We start from the raw sequence: 18,559 nt of genomic DNA on the forward strand, positions 1-18,559 counted from the left end.
TAGGTTTATTTACTCTCATTTTTCCATATGTTATTATTAATTTATCATTATTGATTTATTGTTATATATTAGTTAAATGCTTATATTTCGGCAGCCTGTTAATCATTTATAGCCTACCAGGAATGTTGGTTTCATTTCAAATATGGCGGCCTCCAAATGTTTTTTTCTCCACTCTTCACAGTCCTCTTTCTATATTCTTGTTGCAGCGTCACGTGACACGCAGCCCGTGCTTCAAAGCACCCGCATTTAGGGCGCTTTCTCGGCTGTAGTTTTGCCGTGGGGATTTGAGTCGGATATATTGCGGTCCAACGGTTCTCTACCCTCTTTCAGGTAAGATGCACCCGTATGCCTCCAGCCTTTTGCTTAGATTTAGATCGGTTTCCCGCTCTGTGTGCACGGCACCCAACTCACTTTTATTTTTATCAATACGGCTCTGGTATGCTTGCACTCTTTTTGTCTAGCATTATGGGCTATTTTATTCCCGGCTACGTCTCTACGCCTTCACCTATTATTTTGACTCGAGTATGCATTTGTCCCAATGCGTTATATTAAGATTGCTACAGTGTGCTTACACTCTACCCAGGTTTTACCACAGATGCCTCTCTGGAATGCTTAAGCATTTTCTACTAGCTTGATGGCCTATTTTATCTTCTGGCCACGTCTGCACGCCTTGCCCCGTCGCTCTGACCGGTGTGGGTGTTTATCTCCATGTATTTTATTAAGGTCGCTACTTCGTATGGGTTTATTTTTTGATGTGGGCCTACTAAGGTTGTTGAATCCATCTGTCTGACTTATTTACTTGCACCAGGTGAGACCTCATAACATTTTAACGTGTTGCTTGTTCTGGCTTTCTACACCCTTCATTGTAGATTTATTTATAGACTGAAATCCAGCCTGTTCACGGGGTCTCATTTGCTATAAGAAGACATTAGCTTTACCATGGGGAAAAGTTGTTTTTTTTTCTTCTGCTTACTTTTCACTAGCAGTATTTTCTATGTTATTGAGATCTATGTTTAATGAGCTGCTTTCCATGTGGGTTTTGTGTCTTTTATTATATACTTTGTTTAGTCCTTTGCATCCTTTTATAGGAGACCTCAATCTCTTTACTATATATGTATACTCCATATTTTTTTTTTTACTTTTCCGCACTGTGTAGTAAGTAGAAATTATCCTATACCAGCTCTTTAAAATTGTTGTATTTTTCTCCTACAGCGTTCTCTTGAGAACGATGCTGTACATTGTATATCGGAGCCATTGTTTGCTTACCTTTGCTACTCTGGAGAAAGTTCCTTGTCTTCAGTCTCTATTTCTTTGTATGCCAGCCAGCTACCTAGATGTCCTTTTGGGGCTTTGCTGTATCAACACTAGGTATGTAATTATTGCAACATCAGACAGCTAGTGCTTTTATTCATATTTTTCTTGGTGGCCACGAATTGGTCTGTTCATCCTGGGAGCACTCTCTTGATTAAGGGATAGTTTTGCCCACCTGCTTTAAGAGCTGTGTATATATTTTGAGATAAGATGTAAGCCTTTTTGTAGTAGTACCTACATGGATGTGATACCTAATGTATTTGTTGGATTTATACTGGGTTATCTATCAACCACTTTCATATCTTGGTTTCGTTCTCACGCCTATACACGTTCTTGGGTGAGTTTTGTTGGTACATATCAGTCGCACTCATATATCCGTTACACTTGGTATGTTGGTTATGTTTGGTGTTGGAGTCCTATGGTCTTTTAGGTCTTGCCTGGCTATCGCGTAAGCGATCGCTCAGCGAGACTTATGTAGGGGCTTCCAAAAATGCTCCCAAAGGCTTCCCAGGCGGGTCGGGTGGCGGTTACGCGCACTACCACGAGCATTCCATTTGCCACCAGCTACTTCCTGCGCGTGCGCCGCCTCACGCATTCAGAGAGATTTAGTAAGGGGCACAAGACCTTAGGAATGCGGTTTATGGCCAGTGCATGTGAGGCATTAAAGCGCGAAGCTGGCATCGGACTTGAAAGCAGCAGACTGCTTTTGCCAGAACTTTCGTTATAACTCACACCCCATATGCTCGTTCTTTCCCACCCTTCCTTTAATGTCCGCTTTTCTTGTTGTTTACAAACCATGCCGCACGCTGCACACTGCCGCACGCTGCACACTGCCGCACGCCTCAGTGCTGCACGCCTCACACTGCTGCATTACACACACACTGCTGCTGCACGCCTCACACTGCTGCATTACTCTGCTGCACGCCGCTGCACGCCTCACACTGCTGCATTACACTCTGCTGCATTACACTCTGCTGCACGCCTCACACTGCCGCATTACACTCTGCTGCACGCCGCACTCTGCTGCACGCCGCACACTGCTGCATTACTCTGCTGCACGCCGCACACTGCCGCATTACACACTGCTGCATGCCGCACACTGCTGCACGCCGCACACTGCTTTTATGCGAGTTTATGCTACTGACATTGTAAATGACAATACCTTTTATTTGTTTTAAAACCAAAACATAAATAAAAGGCATTGTAATTTTACAATGCCAATAGCTTAAACTCTTATAAATGCGAGACCTATTGCATTGCAAATGCTTGTTTATGAATTATTTTTGGGCTTCTGACTACACCAATTATATTCAATATTCAGTTTATTTCATTGTTAATTGAGCCTTGTAATTTCATATTATCTACAGGTGGTATCCCTTAAAGGCGACCTTTCGTTTCTCTTTTCTGTAATTTTTATTTATCTCTGCGCCCTGAAGAAAGTGGTCGACTGCATTTTGGTTTCACACCGAAACAATTATTGGTGCTAGTAGGGGGGACTGGTAGACTACCCATGTCGAAAGAAAACTTAAGAGCCACCAACAAGAGTCCTCTATCCAAAGTGTTTATTTTCATTTCTATGAAAAGATTTAAATTCTGCAAATCATAAATCAAAATATATTGACTGTCAAGAGTGCATAATCTTTTGTATAATGTAAATGGGTACATCCTTTTCTTTGTTATTAATTTGAGTATTGTGATGTAATGCAAGCTAAATACCTTACCTGATGTTCACATGTTTTGATACCTCAGTTACAATTGAGGTATGTTTGAGGAATGATTGTGATATGCTTGTGTTGAAGTTTTGGTGTGCTCTGTGGAGAAAGGTTTGTCTTGCCTTATTGTATAAAATGTGACTGTATTGTGGTTTATGATTATTTATTGTACCTTTTTATTATTCACAAATGAGTAGTTAATTTGTGAACAATATGAGACTCACACTGAAAAGAAATGACCAATAAAGTTTTGTGAAGAAATATATAAATGCTTTTTGTTTGTTTTTCTGGTTATTATAGTTTTTGGCTCAATGTATGAATGTAATGATATAAGGTTGGCAGGTATTCTTTAATTTGAGTCAATTTCTCATGCTTCCACATCCCTTTGTTCCTTGTCTTCCAGGGGCCCTCTTCTTCCCCTTAGACTAGTTATGGGATTCTCTGATACCAGCCAAGGGTCCAGGACTTGAGGAGCCACATCTTGGCGTTCTGGGATTCACTAAACAGGGCTCGGGTAGATCCAGTTGCAGGTCTAATGCAACAGGCCAGCTGGACAGTTGCAGGGGTGCATCTGGAGCTTGTGCCGGTGTAACTCAAACAGGAGATCAGGCAACTGACCCTTGGGGTCACCCAGGTTTGTGTGGGATTAAAGGAGCAGGTCCAGTCTTCCTTTCAGAGAGCAGGCCTCAGTCAACAGGTAGTCCTCTGGGGAACAAGTCTTTCTGTGGTGTCCTGCAGTATACTGATGAGTAGCTCAGGAGATGTAATATTTGAAGATGGTGCCAGCCTTTAAAGTGGTGTCACTCCCTATACTACCTCCTACATCTGCTACTGGAAAGTTTCTCCTTTTCCCTGTCGAGGCTCCCAGGAGTCTGGGGTTACATTGCCCCACCCATCCTGGCAGGATGGCACATCCTAACCAAACCTATTCCCTTTCTATCTCGCTGTCTTTGAGGAATACATAAAGGGCAACTGCCAAGCTATTCAGTCTAATGACCTAGGACATTGGCAGCAGACACCAAATGGTTAGGACAAGAAATGTCCAACTTTCTAAAAGTGACATTTTCATAATTGTGACTGTAAATCCTACTTTACCTTTGAGAATAATTTTAAATTGCTATTCACGCGAGTCCAGGCTTGCTTTCCCAATCATAAGTTAGCACTTATTAAATGTAATAAGGTAACTCAATGGTTTTCTATGGGAAAGATAGGCCTTAACATTAGTGAAAAACAAATGTCGTTTTTCAGTACCAGGACATGTAAAACTTTAAAGCACATGTCCTAATTTTTAAATGCAATGTGCCCTGCGGGGTATTTAGAGCCTACCTATGGTTCACTTAGGTCAAAATGGCAGTTTAAAACTGCACTACAGGCTGCAGTGAAAGGTGTCTGACATATTTTCAAAGGGTACTTTAGTGGGTTGCACAACGAGTGCATCAGGCTCACTAGTAGCATTTAATTTACAGTCCCTGGGTACAGGTAGTACCATATACTATAGACTTACACTTACATTAAATGTGCCAATTAGATGGAAGTCAATTGTACCATGTGTTGGGGAGGGAGCACAAGCACTTTAGCACTGATAAGCAGTGGTAAATTGCACAGTCTTAATGCCAACAAAAACAAATGTAGGAGGGGTGGAGGCAAAATGTTTGCAGGTGACCTTTTAGAGGGCCAAGACTTCATTTTTCTTGGAGACCTTATGTCCACTGTCAGCTAGATGATTTAAAAGGCCACTGAATCAAGCTTACTGTAATCTTTTACTTCGGATGGAAATAACAAATCTATATACTGTACTAAGAGTTACAAGGCAAGCTTACTTTTTCAAGATCCTTTAGGATGTGACTGAAATTGGAGGAATTTCTGTATACTCTTGTGGAATTCTACACCTTAAAAGAACTTTGGCCCACATTTATGTCTGGGTGTACGGCCCCTGAGTCCAAGAGGAGTGAGAAAGTTGCTCCGTTCCCATGGTGGAGAGACCGCCCACTTCGTTTATAAATGAGCACCATGCATTCGGTCATTTATAAAGGCATTGGCAGGACCGCTGTGACCGTTCCTGACAATCCGTTTTACGGTTTGCTACAGGGCTGTGTCGGAAAGACCGAAGTGATCAGCAGCGTTTCTCTTCATTTCAACGTTCACCCCATCATTATTCATAATTCCTCTTCCACAACCTTTCATTTGCATCATTCCATTTCCCCTTTGCAATCCTTGCATTTGATTCATCCCAATTATTCCAGGCTGAATATAATTCATATTTAAAACCATTTGGTTCAGGGATCCTCTCTCAAACTGCTTTGTCTGAGTAAACAGATTATTCTTTAATCTTTTTCTGTGTCAAAGTAATCACTACTGTATTGTGCCAGCTTTATGTTCTCATTAATGTTTTTTTGTCTGCCAACACAATTCACTCTGTTGTACACGATTACTAAACTCTGGCCTTAAATCCATAACAAAAGCTGAAATTAAATCACTGACACAATCTTTCTCGGGATCATCAACTCTCATAAAAAGCATGCAGTAACTCCTTCAGTTCTTGTGTTCTCAAATCTTTCACCCAAGTTGTATTCTTTGTAAGCACTTTTTTTTTTTATATGTTTTTATTTTTTATTTTTTTTCTCTCTCAAATGCTCAATTACCGGTTTGCACTTATTGCCTACTTCCTCAGAAGGAGTATTATTGGGAGCATTCCCTAGCTGTCTCCTCAGTTGGCCATGCAGTCACTGTCTTACATTATGCCCACAAGTCGCTAGGAACTAAAATCTCAAATAATGAATTTACACCAGTCCACAACACCTGTGATATGTTTGTAAACCAATGAACTGCTTTGTACCACTTCTCCTATTCCTCTCTCAATTTTGGGAAATTTGTGGGAAAATCATAAAGATCAGCCCTAGTCTATTGCACGTCAGGAAGTCTGTTCACTAAGGTGTGCGTTGAAGTAAAAGACTGATTACTCCACACACAGAGCAGATACACTGCATACTGGAAATGGCTGTCAAGAGGGGAAGGTGTTAGGGGAGAGTTGTCTTGCCGTTTTCAGATTGGCTGGGATGTCACTGCATAACCTCTGGTTGAGGGAGGGCTTCAGGCAGGTTAGCCTATAGGTGGTCTCTCTTGAAAAGAACAAGGTAAGGTTATATCACTCCTGTAGTCGTGCCGTCCTCTCCCAACTTGGTTCCTTGTTCGTGTGTCTCCACTTTGTTTTATCAATTTTCTTATGCAGATCTTTTCCTATTGGCCTCTTTGTGGGGAATACGATTACGCTCTGTCACCTAGTAAACCGGATAGTGACTCCTCTAACTAGTCAACACCTCTCTTACTTGTCTCACTATCTGTATTAGCTTGTTGAAAGATGTGTTCCTTTCAGAGCACCTTGATGTCTCGGTTCTGAGTTCGTGGTTATTTATTTTAACAGATTTTTTTTGTATTGATCTAAACCATAAGCATAATTGTTGTTACAGGAAATAAGAGGGGGGGGGAGGGAGTGCCCAAGCAAAAAGCTATTGTTTGAACCATTGTTAGCATATGATGCGTGATGAGAAATCCAGGTCTTTAAGTGAAATTTCAGAGCAAGTATCCATGCTTTTTAGGAGAAGAGACCATCACAAGGTCAACAATGTAGTTTAAATTTAGCAGGGTTACATAATAAAGCACACACAGGTTCATCACGTTAAATCGAACAAGTAACTAAACCAAACATCTAACCCCACCCGTTCCACCAAAACAAGAAAAAGGAAAAATTATTAGATTAGAGTAACAGAATGGTAGTCTCCTTCCAATGTTATGTAATGTTCTTTCCCTTGTCGGAAAACCATAGTGACACAGGAAAGATGAAGCTAGGGTCAAAACTCTGGCATTAACACATTCGTGACATCAGCATGCAATGCATGATATAATCCAGAGACCAGCTGGTGAGTTTTAGACATGCCACACAGGTATTGGCAACTGTGGAGAAGTTTGGGCTCCCCTCCGCATCCATCCCATGGCTCGTGTACATCTGCAGTCAGGGTGCCATAGAGTAGGAACTGACCCACGAGAGGTCGAACTCCTCACTGAAATCAGCAAAGGGGCTCGGCATGCCCTCTGAAAATAGCATACCTACTGTATGTAGCCCAGCTTCTTCCCAGTCTAACAACTGTCTCTTTTCCACCCTATACAGTTGTGAGATTAGCACCCGCAGGGGAATATCTGGGGAGTATACCTTCACTCATCCAAGAACCTTCATCCAACACGCCTGAAGGACAGAAGTCCTGCCCCCCCTCTCCCCGGGCTTGCCCACCTCTGATTAAGGATTCAAAGCTTCCCAAGTGCTGGTGGGATCTGGTTTACTCATTAATCCTGGGGCCTCCCTCTCCAGAAACCAAGGGTTGCTGCTAGGCAAGGAGTAAAAATTGGGCCCATTCATCCCACTGTCGTTGCTACTTGGCCAAAGCATCTGATTGTTGCACCTTATTCCATATGAAATCAATAAGGATGGAATTCGGGTCCAGGAACGTCATTATTGAGAGCATTGCGAAGAAGTACAATAGATGCAGCACCACTATTTTAGCCACAGCAATATGCCCCTGCCACCGAGGGTAAGAGCCTTCCAAAATACTATGCTCGCACTCGTAGCAGCCATTGTCGTTACTATATTGCCTTTAAGGAAGGCAGGGAGGATCTGGTAGATCTGACTCCTGAGGTATTGCAGCCCCGTTCGTTCCCAGTGCATGTCTCCCAAGTCCGACTGTTGAAATGTAAAGTCTGATTCTCTCGTTTTTTGATTGAGATATGCATCATCCATCTTTCACCCCTGCCCTACTTCCAGCACCGGCTCTCTCCTTGAGACTGCACCTGCATAAAGATTGGTAAAGAATCTAAATCAGAGCATTGTAGGCTGTGTAGACATTCAGTCAGCGCAAAAGAACGGCTGACGTCTGCTCGGGGTCTTTAGACCATGGTAAAGCCTTTGCTAAAGTTTACACAGATAGCTTATCTTGTTGCGCAGCCTCAAGACGCGACGATTGCGCAAGACACAAAGGCTGTTGATTCTTACTGTTGCTTCATTTGGGTGTGCTTCCCAAAGCTCTGTTTACCTCTGGGCATGTCTTGTTTGTGATCTTTTGCTATATAAACCCATGTAACCAACCATCATTCAGTGTGCTTCCTCCTTGAGTATCTCTATGGTGCTTGTTGGACGAGGCCCCATTCATGAATGCTAATAAATGACCTTTGGTTGGTACTTCACTCTAGTGTTGATTCCTCCTTACTTGTTTAGAACCAGTGGATGAAGGGTGACCCTGCACCAGTGGGTTTTCAATAAAGCCACTTCCACACGGGGGCATTTTCCTGTCTCCACAGATTGGAAGCAAACTGGATTTCTGCCTGTTCACTCGGAGGCCTCAGGCTCTGGTTCTGTGTGCGAGTTATGCAAGTAAAGCACCAGATCATCTGTGTACAGGGAGATTAAGTGAGACTCCCCACGAGCCAGAATACCAGTAAAGATCACAACTACGTGCATATAGACTGGTGGTTCCACTGCAGTGGCAAAAAGCAACTGGGGACAGGTGCAATTTCCCACAGCACGTTTCCTTGAGATTGTGTATCCGATGCAAATCCTGGCAACAGAATCAGTATATACCAGAGAACCAAGAGACAAAACGTGGTCCCAACCCCATCCGGGGCATGACTGTGCGGAGAAAGCCCCAATCCAGGCTATAAAATGCCTTAATGATGTCCACGGACATGCACCTCCACCAATTTTAGCAGTCGTGAACCCTCTCCCATTATTGCCAGCAGGCATCTGTTAAGAGCCATGCACTGGCATAGACCCGGACTGGTCCATGTGTATAAATTCAGACCGGCAGGAAGTAAATGATATACACCTGCTCACCACAAAATCTTGTCATTAACATGGACAGGGGTGGGTAGGTAGTCACATCCAAGGCTATTTTCCCTGGTTTGAGCAGGGGCAAAATATGGGTCTCACGCATTTGGGGGGGGGGGCGGGGCAAGCAGCAGCAGCATTTTGGTGGTTCGTGCATGTTGGTACAAGGTTGCCAATAAGGGAGCAAGAATGTCATGGTAAACAGCATAAAATTCCACTGTGAGGCCATTAGTCCCTGGAACTTTACCACAGGCCGTTCACCGGACGTCAGCACGGATCTCCTCCTCCATAATGTCCTCCAACAACCTCCTTGGTCAGTTCATTAGGCAGCAAAGCAGTCAGCTACTCATTAACAATGGAGTCCCTTGGCACCTCTTGGGCAGCATATAGGTGAGACTAACAGTCTGCCAATAAGTTGATTGATCTCTTCCCTTCCCCCCCCCCCCCCCCCCTCCAGGTGTATTGGTGGGCACCTTTCAAACTAGTATCTACAATCCGCAGTTTGAGGTGTTAGTCAACCACGCCGATTAGGGGCTTGGACCAGTCCCCCTAAGAGTGTGCCCTAACCATGTACGCTTTGTGTTCGAAACAGTGGAGGCACTCCATGTTCCGCTACCCTCTCCTCTGCATCTAGTAATTCCTGCTGCAGGTCCGGTGTTTCTGGACGTACGCACTCGAAGTCCCGAAGAGTGCGCTCGGAGATAATATCTCGTAATAAGTCCCCTGATGACAACCTTAAAGGCCTCCTAGTCCACAAGCAGAGGGGAAGCTGAACCGGTGTTATTGTTGAAATAATGCTGAATGCCCTCCTGAACAGTTTCGGAAACATGATCTTCTAGGCTCTGCCCTTGGGTGCCAGCTGGGATATGCCGTGTGTTCTTTTCCATTACATTATCAAGAACTAGGTATTATGGTCAGCGAAGTTGCGGGCTAAGTATTCCATCGATAAAATAGCCTCCAGGATGTCGGGAGAGCATAAGATGTCATGCCACCTATGTAGTGCGTGCATAACCGAGTAAACCGAGTAAAAGGAGTAATCTAGATCCAGGGACTGGCAGTGACGCCAGCTGTTAACCAAGTCCCAGTGCCCCTGCCAGGTCTCAAATTTCCATGCCAGACACACAGTAGGGAAGTCTTGGAGAGGAGGGTGAAAGTGGTCAAAATCAGTGTTGGCAGCGCAGTTGACATCTACCCCAGCCATACTACTAGAAGTAACAAAAGCACCAACACTTTGGACAAATTATCCAAGAACAAGGATTGCTGAACATTATGGGCGTAAACATTAACTAAAGGGATATCTTGTTCATCTAATCGTCCCTTCAAAAAAGTGTATTGCCCATCCACGTCGATCAGATCACTAGTAAGCTGAAACAGGACACCTGGTTCCACAGATGAAGGCATAGTATATGGTACACACCCCGTGCCCCTGCCATCTCTTGTATTGAGCCACCCCCTCACTAGCAGTCAAGTGAGTCTTCTGCAGGAATGCTACATGAACACCCTTGCGTTTCAGGAGTGCTAACACCTTATGTTTAACCATGCTGTGGAGGCCGTGGACATTCCAGGAGAGGAATTTATAATTGTGTGCACCTTCCCCGATCAGATAGTACTAGAATCCAGAATCACAGGGTATCTGCATGTCTACAACAGGGGTAAATAGCCATGCCCAGAAGGGGAAGGAGAGGGTGACTGCAGGATCCCCAGGTAACCCCTGAAAACAGTAAAACACTCCCAACACCCCCCTCTCCAAGACAGTAAAGACCCCCCCCCCCCCCCCCCCCCCCACACGCAGCCAAATGAAATACTACAACTCTGAATGAGAAGTGCACCCACAGTCTAAGCAGAGGGGCGGTTGAAATGAGATGCAGTCCCCTGGAAATAGACGCTCCTGACGGGTTACCCCCACTCATCTATCAAATAAAAGGGAGAGAAGCCCCAAGCGTGAGAGGAAAGAATCCCTCTGGCATGGTGCGGGGCAATAGCAAAAGATCCTACCTCCAGGCACAACAGGGAGGGAAATGCAAGGGAGCACAAAGTATAGTACATAAGATACTATCATAGGGACAATGTGTTAAAGCAGTTCTTCTACAGTTGTGAGGTGAACTCCGGCTAATTCCTACTCCAGTCGGTATGTAGGGTTGGATCCAACTCTGTACCTGTGTTAGGGCCACTGGATGTTGCTCCATTCCTCTGGTGAATGCTGTCCAGAGCTGGAAGTCACAAGTTTAGCTGCTGCTTCAACAGCACTCTAGTGACCTCTATGGACCTGGTCTGATGAGTACGCACCCTTTGCCCCCTTCTATTTTGGTGTCGATTCTGAGGATGCCTACTATGCCACCTAGAGTCTGCACTCGGGACAAACCAGTCCCACCCATCACTAGGTTTCAGGAAAAAGTTTGTTCCCTGGGCAGTGATCACTTGCAATCATGCGGGTATGTGTGGCATATTAAATATCAAGTTCTCGGAGCTTGTGTTTGGCTTCCAGGAATAAGGCCCTCTGTCTTTGGACTGCAAGTGTGAAATCCGGGAAGAGCATTACTAGACTGTTGCAATTGGAGTTCCCCTGATATCTCTGGTGCATTTATAGATGTGGTCCCTGTCTAGGAAGAATGATCGGTCGAGGTGGTCCCCTAGGGGGTGGGGCCAGACCAGCATTCTGTGGACTCTCACCAGAGCAAAGAAGGAAGACGAGCCCTCTGGCACCACTTTCTCCTGCAACCATGTTTCAAGAAAAGGCTACCACATCTATGCTGTCTGACTTCTCAGGCGTACCCACCACCCAGATATTGTTCTGTGGGCTCTACTTCTGCATGGGCTTCAAACTCTAATCCCGCCAACCACCTCTCCCAACTGAGTTTTCAGATCCTTAGATGTATGGACTAGCTCCCGTAAGAAGTTTCATAGCGGTGATGTGTTCCCCTAGTTTACGGTGATCCGCACTCAGGAGGTGGAGGTCCACTACTACTGTGTCTATTGTGTGAAAAAGTTTCTTTAGAGTCTTTAATGGCCCTAAAAGTGGAGTCCAACTTGTCCTGTGGTCTAAATACGTAATCTGAGTGTGAGCAAGACTCCTTGCTAGGCAGAAGACTTTTTGTGGCTGTGTCCTTGGGCCTCCTTCCCAAAGACCATGCCCACGGGGGCAAGAATATTCAACAGGATGGAATCTGATCTAGAGGCCCTGCTAGGAGCTCCCAAAGGCCATGTCTCACTCCATTGGCAGTTGGCCATGCCCCTCCTATTTGTGCTCATCTCTTGCCTCTTTTTAACTTGCAACACAATCTTCAGTAACTTTATGACTAACCAAGTTTGTAAACAATAAGTATTGTTCCTTGCTAACCTTTTGCTTCAGAGGGGTGATTGGCAGTTGCTCCCAAGCATGCAGTAATCATTCTTAATGTGCACTTGATTCATCAAATGGTCTTTTCTCCTTACAGGTGATTGGGAAGAACTCCATGAGTACTCTGGGCCAAACAGGATATTTAGAATAGGTAAGTTGTGCAGCGCTGCTCTCCTTTCAGGTGCTGGACTGCTGGGCCAGTAGGGAATAATCTCTTGACAGTTTGAAGCCAAACGGTTGCCAACAGGAGGGTTGGTTTTAAAAAAAATAATAATACAACCGTGCCTAAGATGGGTGCTCGCAGAGTCTGGAAGGGTGGGGCTCATGGTAAAACCAGTCAAAGAAGGCTGCTGGCCTCTATTGTGGCGGCAGGGGGAAGGAAGAGGGAAAACACTAGGGAATCTAGAGTGCCAAGGAGGGAGGCAAAAGGGTCTGAACCAGGAATGGAGGGCCATAACCTAAGTTGGATACATCAGTCTGCACATGTGGAGCATGACACTGGGCAGCACAGATGAAGCAGGCTGAACAGGTCGTGACGGCACATGGTTCGCTCTCTGCACTTCACTCCAAGAACATTCTAAAACCATTCCTGTCTAAGCCTCTGAATCTCTTGCTGGACCCTTTACCCTATCTTTAGTTCCGTTCACTTTTTTTTTTACTTGCTGACCAAACTTTCTTGCATCTTTTCTTGTACTTCTTCAGGTCACTCTAGTACTTTGTAGTTTATTTTATTTCTTTTCAGTTAAAACATGAATATTTCTTTTCATTGTACTAATGTCCTCCTCGCACTCATCAGCTAACTCCTAGTTCATTTTGTGCTTCATTTGCACATCTAGCTGCTTCTTTGATCAGATATCTCATGTTATCGACATTGTATGTAAAGAGCCTGCTTAACTCAATGTTTCCCTGTAACCTTTTGTGAAATTCAGTTTTTAAAATGCTAATTGTTTTAGGCTCTTCGACCACTACTGTTTAAAAAATGGATCGACTCAAACTTGAGTAAAGCTTGAATGTTATGTTATCATGATTTATAGAGCGCACAGTTGCCCCAGCAAAGGGGCGTCCCGGCGCTATAGTAGACAAGGAACCAGACAACAAACAATACCAGGAGAGACGATACACCTGCTCTAGACAGTCAAAGGAAAAAGGAAGGTTTTTATAGCCTTCCTGAAAGCTGTCAATTCCTCGATAGCACGGATATGAACAGGGAGAGAATTCCATAGCTTAGCAGCAAGTACTCTAAAAGCGCGACCACCTGCCCTAGCCCTCTTGAAAACGCGGGACTGTAACCAAGTGAAGCCCTGAAGATCTTAGAGACCGCGCTGGTACGTACGGCGAGATAAAATGCTCCAGAATCTGAGGGGAAGAATACTTCAAAATTTTAAAAGAAAGACAGATTTAAACCGGATCCTCTGGGCAACAGGGAGCCAAAGAAGTTTATGAATAGTTTTTCTGGCGGAGCAGAATCTCGGCAAACCAACCAAAACGCTGGCCGCAGCGTTTTGAACGCGTTGGAATCTTGAAAGTTCGGCCTGATTGGCTCCCAGCAAAAGAGAACTAGCGTAATCCAACCTAGACAGGATTGTAGCTTGTACAATAAGCTGTCTGGTGGGGGCATCCAAGAATTTCAGAATGGGTCTGAGTCTGCGAAGAGTCCCAAAACAAATGGCAGCAGTTTTCTTAGTGTGGGAGACAAAGCTAAGTTTTGAGTCCAGCCAGACCCTAGGTTTTTAACCTCGGTGATAGGAAGAGGGGTTGCAGCAAGCTCAGACGGCCACCAATTGTCGCCCCAAAGGTGACTCTGACTACCAACAATGAGAACCTCAGTTTTTTTGGCATTCAATTGTAGGCAGTGATCTGTCATCCAGCGGGCCACTGAGCTGATACCCTCACAAAACTTAGCTGCCTCAAGGTCGGATGCCCCACTTATTGCAACCGCCAGCTGCGTGTCATCAGCGTAGGACACCATAGTCAGGTTCCAACGTTTGGCGACAGCAGCCAGCGGCTGCACATAAAGATTGAAAAGAGTGGGGCTGAGAGCCGACCCCTGTGGGACACCTTGAGCAATAGGGTAGGGTTTAGATTTAAAAGGAGGAGTAACAACCCTAAATGTGCGGCCTGATAAAAATGATCGAAACCATTCAAGTGCAGTATTATCGACACCAGCCTCAACTAGTCGCTTCAATAAGATAGTGTGGGAGACGGTGTCGAACGCGGCACTGAGATCTAAAAGCACCAGTGCCGCCGTTCGACCAGAGTCAACCAAAAATCTCAGATGGTCGGCCATTGCAAGCAGCGCAGTCTCGGTGCTGTGGCCAGCTCGAAAACCATTCTGTGAAGGGTCTAAGATATTAGCCGAGTGAAGATGGTTGGATAAGATGGTGTTAACGTGGGCCTCAGTCAGTTTTGCCACCCACGGAAGAAGAGATATGGGGCGGTAATTCTCTGACTTTAAAGGATCCAAGGCAGGTTTTTTTAAAATAGGCATCACCTGGGCTTGTTTCCAGCTGCCCGGGACAGAGCCTGACGTCAAAGATAAGTTGACAAGGTTACATAGAGGAAGAAAACAAAGCGACGCAGATTCTCTGAATTGGGCAGGCCGGAGAGGGTCAGTGGGTGAGCCTGACCCATCCCCCCAGCGCCTTGAGACCCTTACGGGTGAGTAGCGCGCTTTATAAATGTAACTGATTCATTGATTGATTTGACCTTCATCGCAATTCTATAGAATTCCTCCATAGAAAGTCCCGGAAAAGAGCACAGAGACGTAGATGTCTTCGGGCCAGATTCCAGTTTCTCCAGAGAAGCAGATGAGTCGGGAAAAGAGCGATAAATAGCCTCCACTTTTTGAACAAAGAAGGCAGCCAGGTCCTCGCAGTGCGAGGCAGAACGAATCTCAGCGACTGGAGCTCTACTGGCTGTGAGATCCTTAAGCACCTTAAATATTAGTTTGGTAGGATTGGTGCTGGTGTTGAATTTATGAGAGTAATAAGCGGTTCGAGCTTGACATGCCGCTCTGTGATATGCCTTAGTTCTAGCAAGATACAGCTTTTTCCTGTCAGACAGATATGACTTGCGCCAGGCCCTTGCAGCTTGTTTACAAGATTTTTTTAAGAGCCGAAGCGAATCATCATACCATGGACTAGGTTCGGTGCGCCGACATTTACTCTCAGCGATTGGGATCAGACAGTCTAAGGCTCCAGTCAGCCAGCTGCAAAAAAGGTCATAACCTGACTCAACATCAGAGAAAGGACCTGGAGGGTTTAAACCAAGGAGTCGATGGAAATCGGCAAGCTTCAGTTTTTTCCAGGGACGTCTAAAGGACACAGGTGGAATTACTCTATGAGAAGGAGTCTCGATTGTAAGATGCCACTCTATAAGATAATGATCGGTCCAGGCCATAGGCCTGGGAGGTAGCACTTTAGCCAAAGAGAAGTACTGCCATTGCGGTTTCATTTGGTATACTTGGTACCACAACTGTAGGAGCTCCCATATCTGGTCCTGAACCAGAAGACCCATTTGTTCCCATAGCTGTAGGGGGAGGAGGTCAGGAATTCAAAAGATTAATTGGGTAATCCTTGTCATGTTCCCTCCTTCGTTTGACTTTTTTTGATCATTTGTTTCTTTAACTATGGCAGGATCATCTTACCCTCCTATCCTACGTCGTTCCAACATTTTCTTTTCGATCCTACTTACACTCCAGCCACTAAGGGAACGTTTAACTTACTTTGACATTTTCTTTTTAGTCTTCTCTGTACCCGTTCGATCCCATTTAGTATCTCAAGTTGGTTAGGTCTGGTTATCGGCTTCATATCATTCATGGCTTGTCTAAGGAAGCTCAACTTTCTAATGTTTAAGGTACCTTCCAAAGTTAACTGTAAAACTTTACCAGATGTAGTATGGCAGGTCTACATGTTTCAGCCCCTTTAAAAATGAAGGGCTTTCTTCTGGACTGTGTGAGTGTGACAAAATAACACCACATGTAAGGTTATTTTCATAACACACTCGCTAAGGTGTGTTGTAGTCTGAGTGGTGTCTGTAAATTTGTTGACCCACTGGTGAAGAGAACTCTGGCTACGTGTAGCTGGTAGCTTTATCAGGACCCGGGAGGAGCTCCCATTTGTAGTCACACTTTCATCAAGATAGCACACCAGCCATAGCACCTATTCCAGTCTCCTTGTGATCCTCGAACATGTAGACCTTCCATAGTGACAATAAGGACCATTTTCTCCAATGATTTCTTCCGTCTTTTAACCTTATCCTGGGCCGCTAACAATAAACCATTTGGCAAGGATTCCCAGAGATATTTTTAACCTGCGCCACTTCCCTCACATATTGTACAAAACCAGCTCCTCTGAAATCAGGCGTCGTAGCACAACTGGGTGGCATTCGGCTATCCCGTGGGGACCTCAATGATTAAGCATGCCACCAACTAGGTTGATGGGTCTTTTAAAAAAAACAACGAATGGTTTTCAGGCATCTATATATCGGATACAGAAAAGTTGGCCTCCTTACTCTCCTTTTTTCCCCCTTACAAAAAGGTGCGTCCTTGATGTTTGTTGAGAATTTGAATATAGCCAACGCATTTCACCCGTATCTGGGCTTCTTCAGGGCATCCAAGAAGACAGGCTTCTCGTTTTCATGGTTATTCCCAGTGCAATATCTATTTGATGAACCAGAAGCTATACAGCTTTATTTCCTCCGCACACATAAAATCGTGGGCGCTGTAAGTTTTCAGTGGAGAGCTGTTTGACTAGGGTCTAGCTGGTGGCCAACCATTTCTTTGGTGGGCAACTGTGATTTTGCTATATTACTTGACACTCCCATCAACACCTGATTATGCGGCAAACGGGTCCCCTAGCCACCGTTGTTTGATCTCATGAATTATAGGGTTGTCAGCACATCCCTAAGCAGTATACTTTCTAATACCACTGTACAAAATGAGCTTTGATTATGAGCGAGAGGAACTTGCTAAAGATTATTTTGGCTCGGAGTCAGATCTTAAACAATAACCCTGTCTGCTCAACTTACTTTACCTTGGTGACCATTTTATTTAAGGCAAGTGAAGGCTCACAATTAATAGCAAAGCGCAATAAAACGGCACCCTTCACGGTAAAGTTTAAACTCACAAGTTACACTAAGCAGACCTCTGTTCAGCAGCAATCCACCCTGGTTAATGATCTTACTCCCAAGCATTTAGGAGTAAAGATGCATCAACTGATTGTGTGCATGTAGTGCTTTGCACTACACACTATCGTATGCAGATGAGTAAAGCCACAATATCTCAGGATCTTGGATTTCGGCGAACCCAATAACCAAAACCAACCAATAATGAACAACATAAAATCACAAATATGAATGTTACATCAATGTTACATCAGTACAGTCATAAATCCACCTATTGAACCCATGATCGACATTGCATATCGTAACATGTCACAAAGCATAGCAATCCATATCACAAACTCCTACATCAGTACACTTCACAAATGCACGCCCCATTAATTAATCAGTTCATACTTACCCTCCAAATCATTTAATTTAGGAACGCACTGCAAGACAGACATCCTGGGGAAACTCTGGCATCAGGAATACGTAGAGTTCCAGAAAATCAACTGTTCTCTCGTAAGGGGCTTTAGGAACTAAAATAATCTTTTGGGGACCCCTTAGAAAGAGGAGGTGCTCTTTAATGTGAAACTGTCCTTTACTACCAATTTTGTGGGAGCAAAACAGTATTCCAATGTTCTGGACACTCCAAAATTTAAACGCCCTGAAACTTTACTTCAGATGGCTCTCCCACTACATTAAATTGTGCAAAAAATCGACCCTTCAGCAGAAAAAATAAATAAGTGGTAGAATCAGGAAAGGTTTGGACAGCATCCTTGTTGGAACAGAAAAGTATTCTGGCTCACCTCCCAAATACAGGGCATTATATATACCATTCTTGTATAACAAATTAGTGAAACAGCAAATTAATCATGGTATCCTCGTAAGTAAAAACTCATTAGCAAACCAGAAGTGTGAACGTAATTACCTTAACCCATAATCACTATTCCACTTTAAGAAAGCATCCGGCATGCTCAGCAGCAGGTCGCATCAGCAGAATATTTGGCGTGCACCATTTCAGATCATCATCTGCTGATTATGTCCCTGAACTGGGCGCACGTGCCAGTGGTGATCCCTACGTGGTGTCTTCGCCCAGACACACTGGAAGATCAGGTCTTTAGAGAGGAGATCAGAGGTAAGATAGTGGATTATTTCCGACTTAATACTGGGTCACCGGCATCCCTCACTACAGAATGGGACGCTTTTAAAGTAGTTTTAAGGGGC

The 18,559-nt window shown here is 44.5% G+C and overlaps 1 protein-coding gene across 3 annotated transcripts in view; it reads left to right on the forward strand.

Moving 5' to 3' along the window:
- Window positions 1-210: 210 nt before the first annotated feature.
- Window positions 211-18,559, forward strand: part of GPR161 (G protein-coupled receptor 161) — a 108,543-nt gene continuing 90,194 nt past the window's right edge. Inside the window, exons 1-3 of one of the 3 annotated variants that reach the window (XM_085622992.1) lie at window positions 234-330; window positions 1,213-1,368; window positions 12,330-12,383. In XM_085622992.1, the coding sequence (XP_085479118.1) occupies window positions 1,335-1,368; window positions 12,330-12,383 (88 nt within the window). In that variant the 5' untranslated portion in view covers window positions 234-330; window positions 1,213-1,334. Of the gene's footprint in view, window positions 331-1,212; window positions 1,369-12,329; window positions 12,384-18,559 lie in introns of all 3 variants that reach the window. The other 2 variants (XM_085622993.1, XM_085622994.1) reach the window with 2 other exon arrangements.

This window comes from Triturus cristatus, chromosome 8, assembly GCF_964204655.1.
Source record: "Triturus cristatus chromosome 8, aTriCri1.1, whole genome shotgun sequence".
NCBI lineage: Eukaryota > Metazoa > Chordata > Amphibia > Caudata > Salamandridae > Triturus > Triturus cristatus.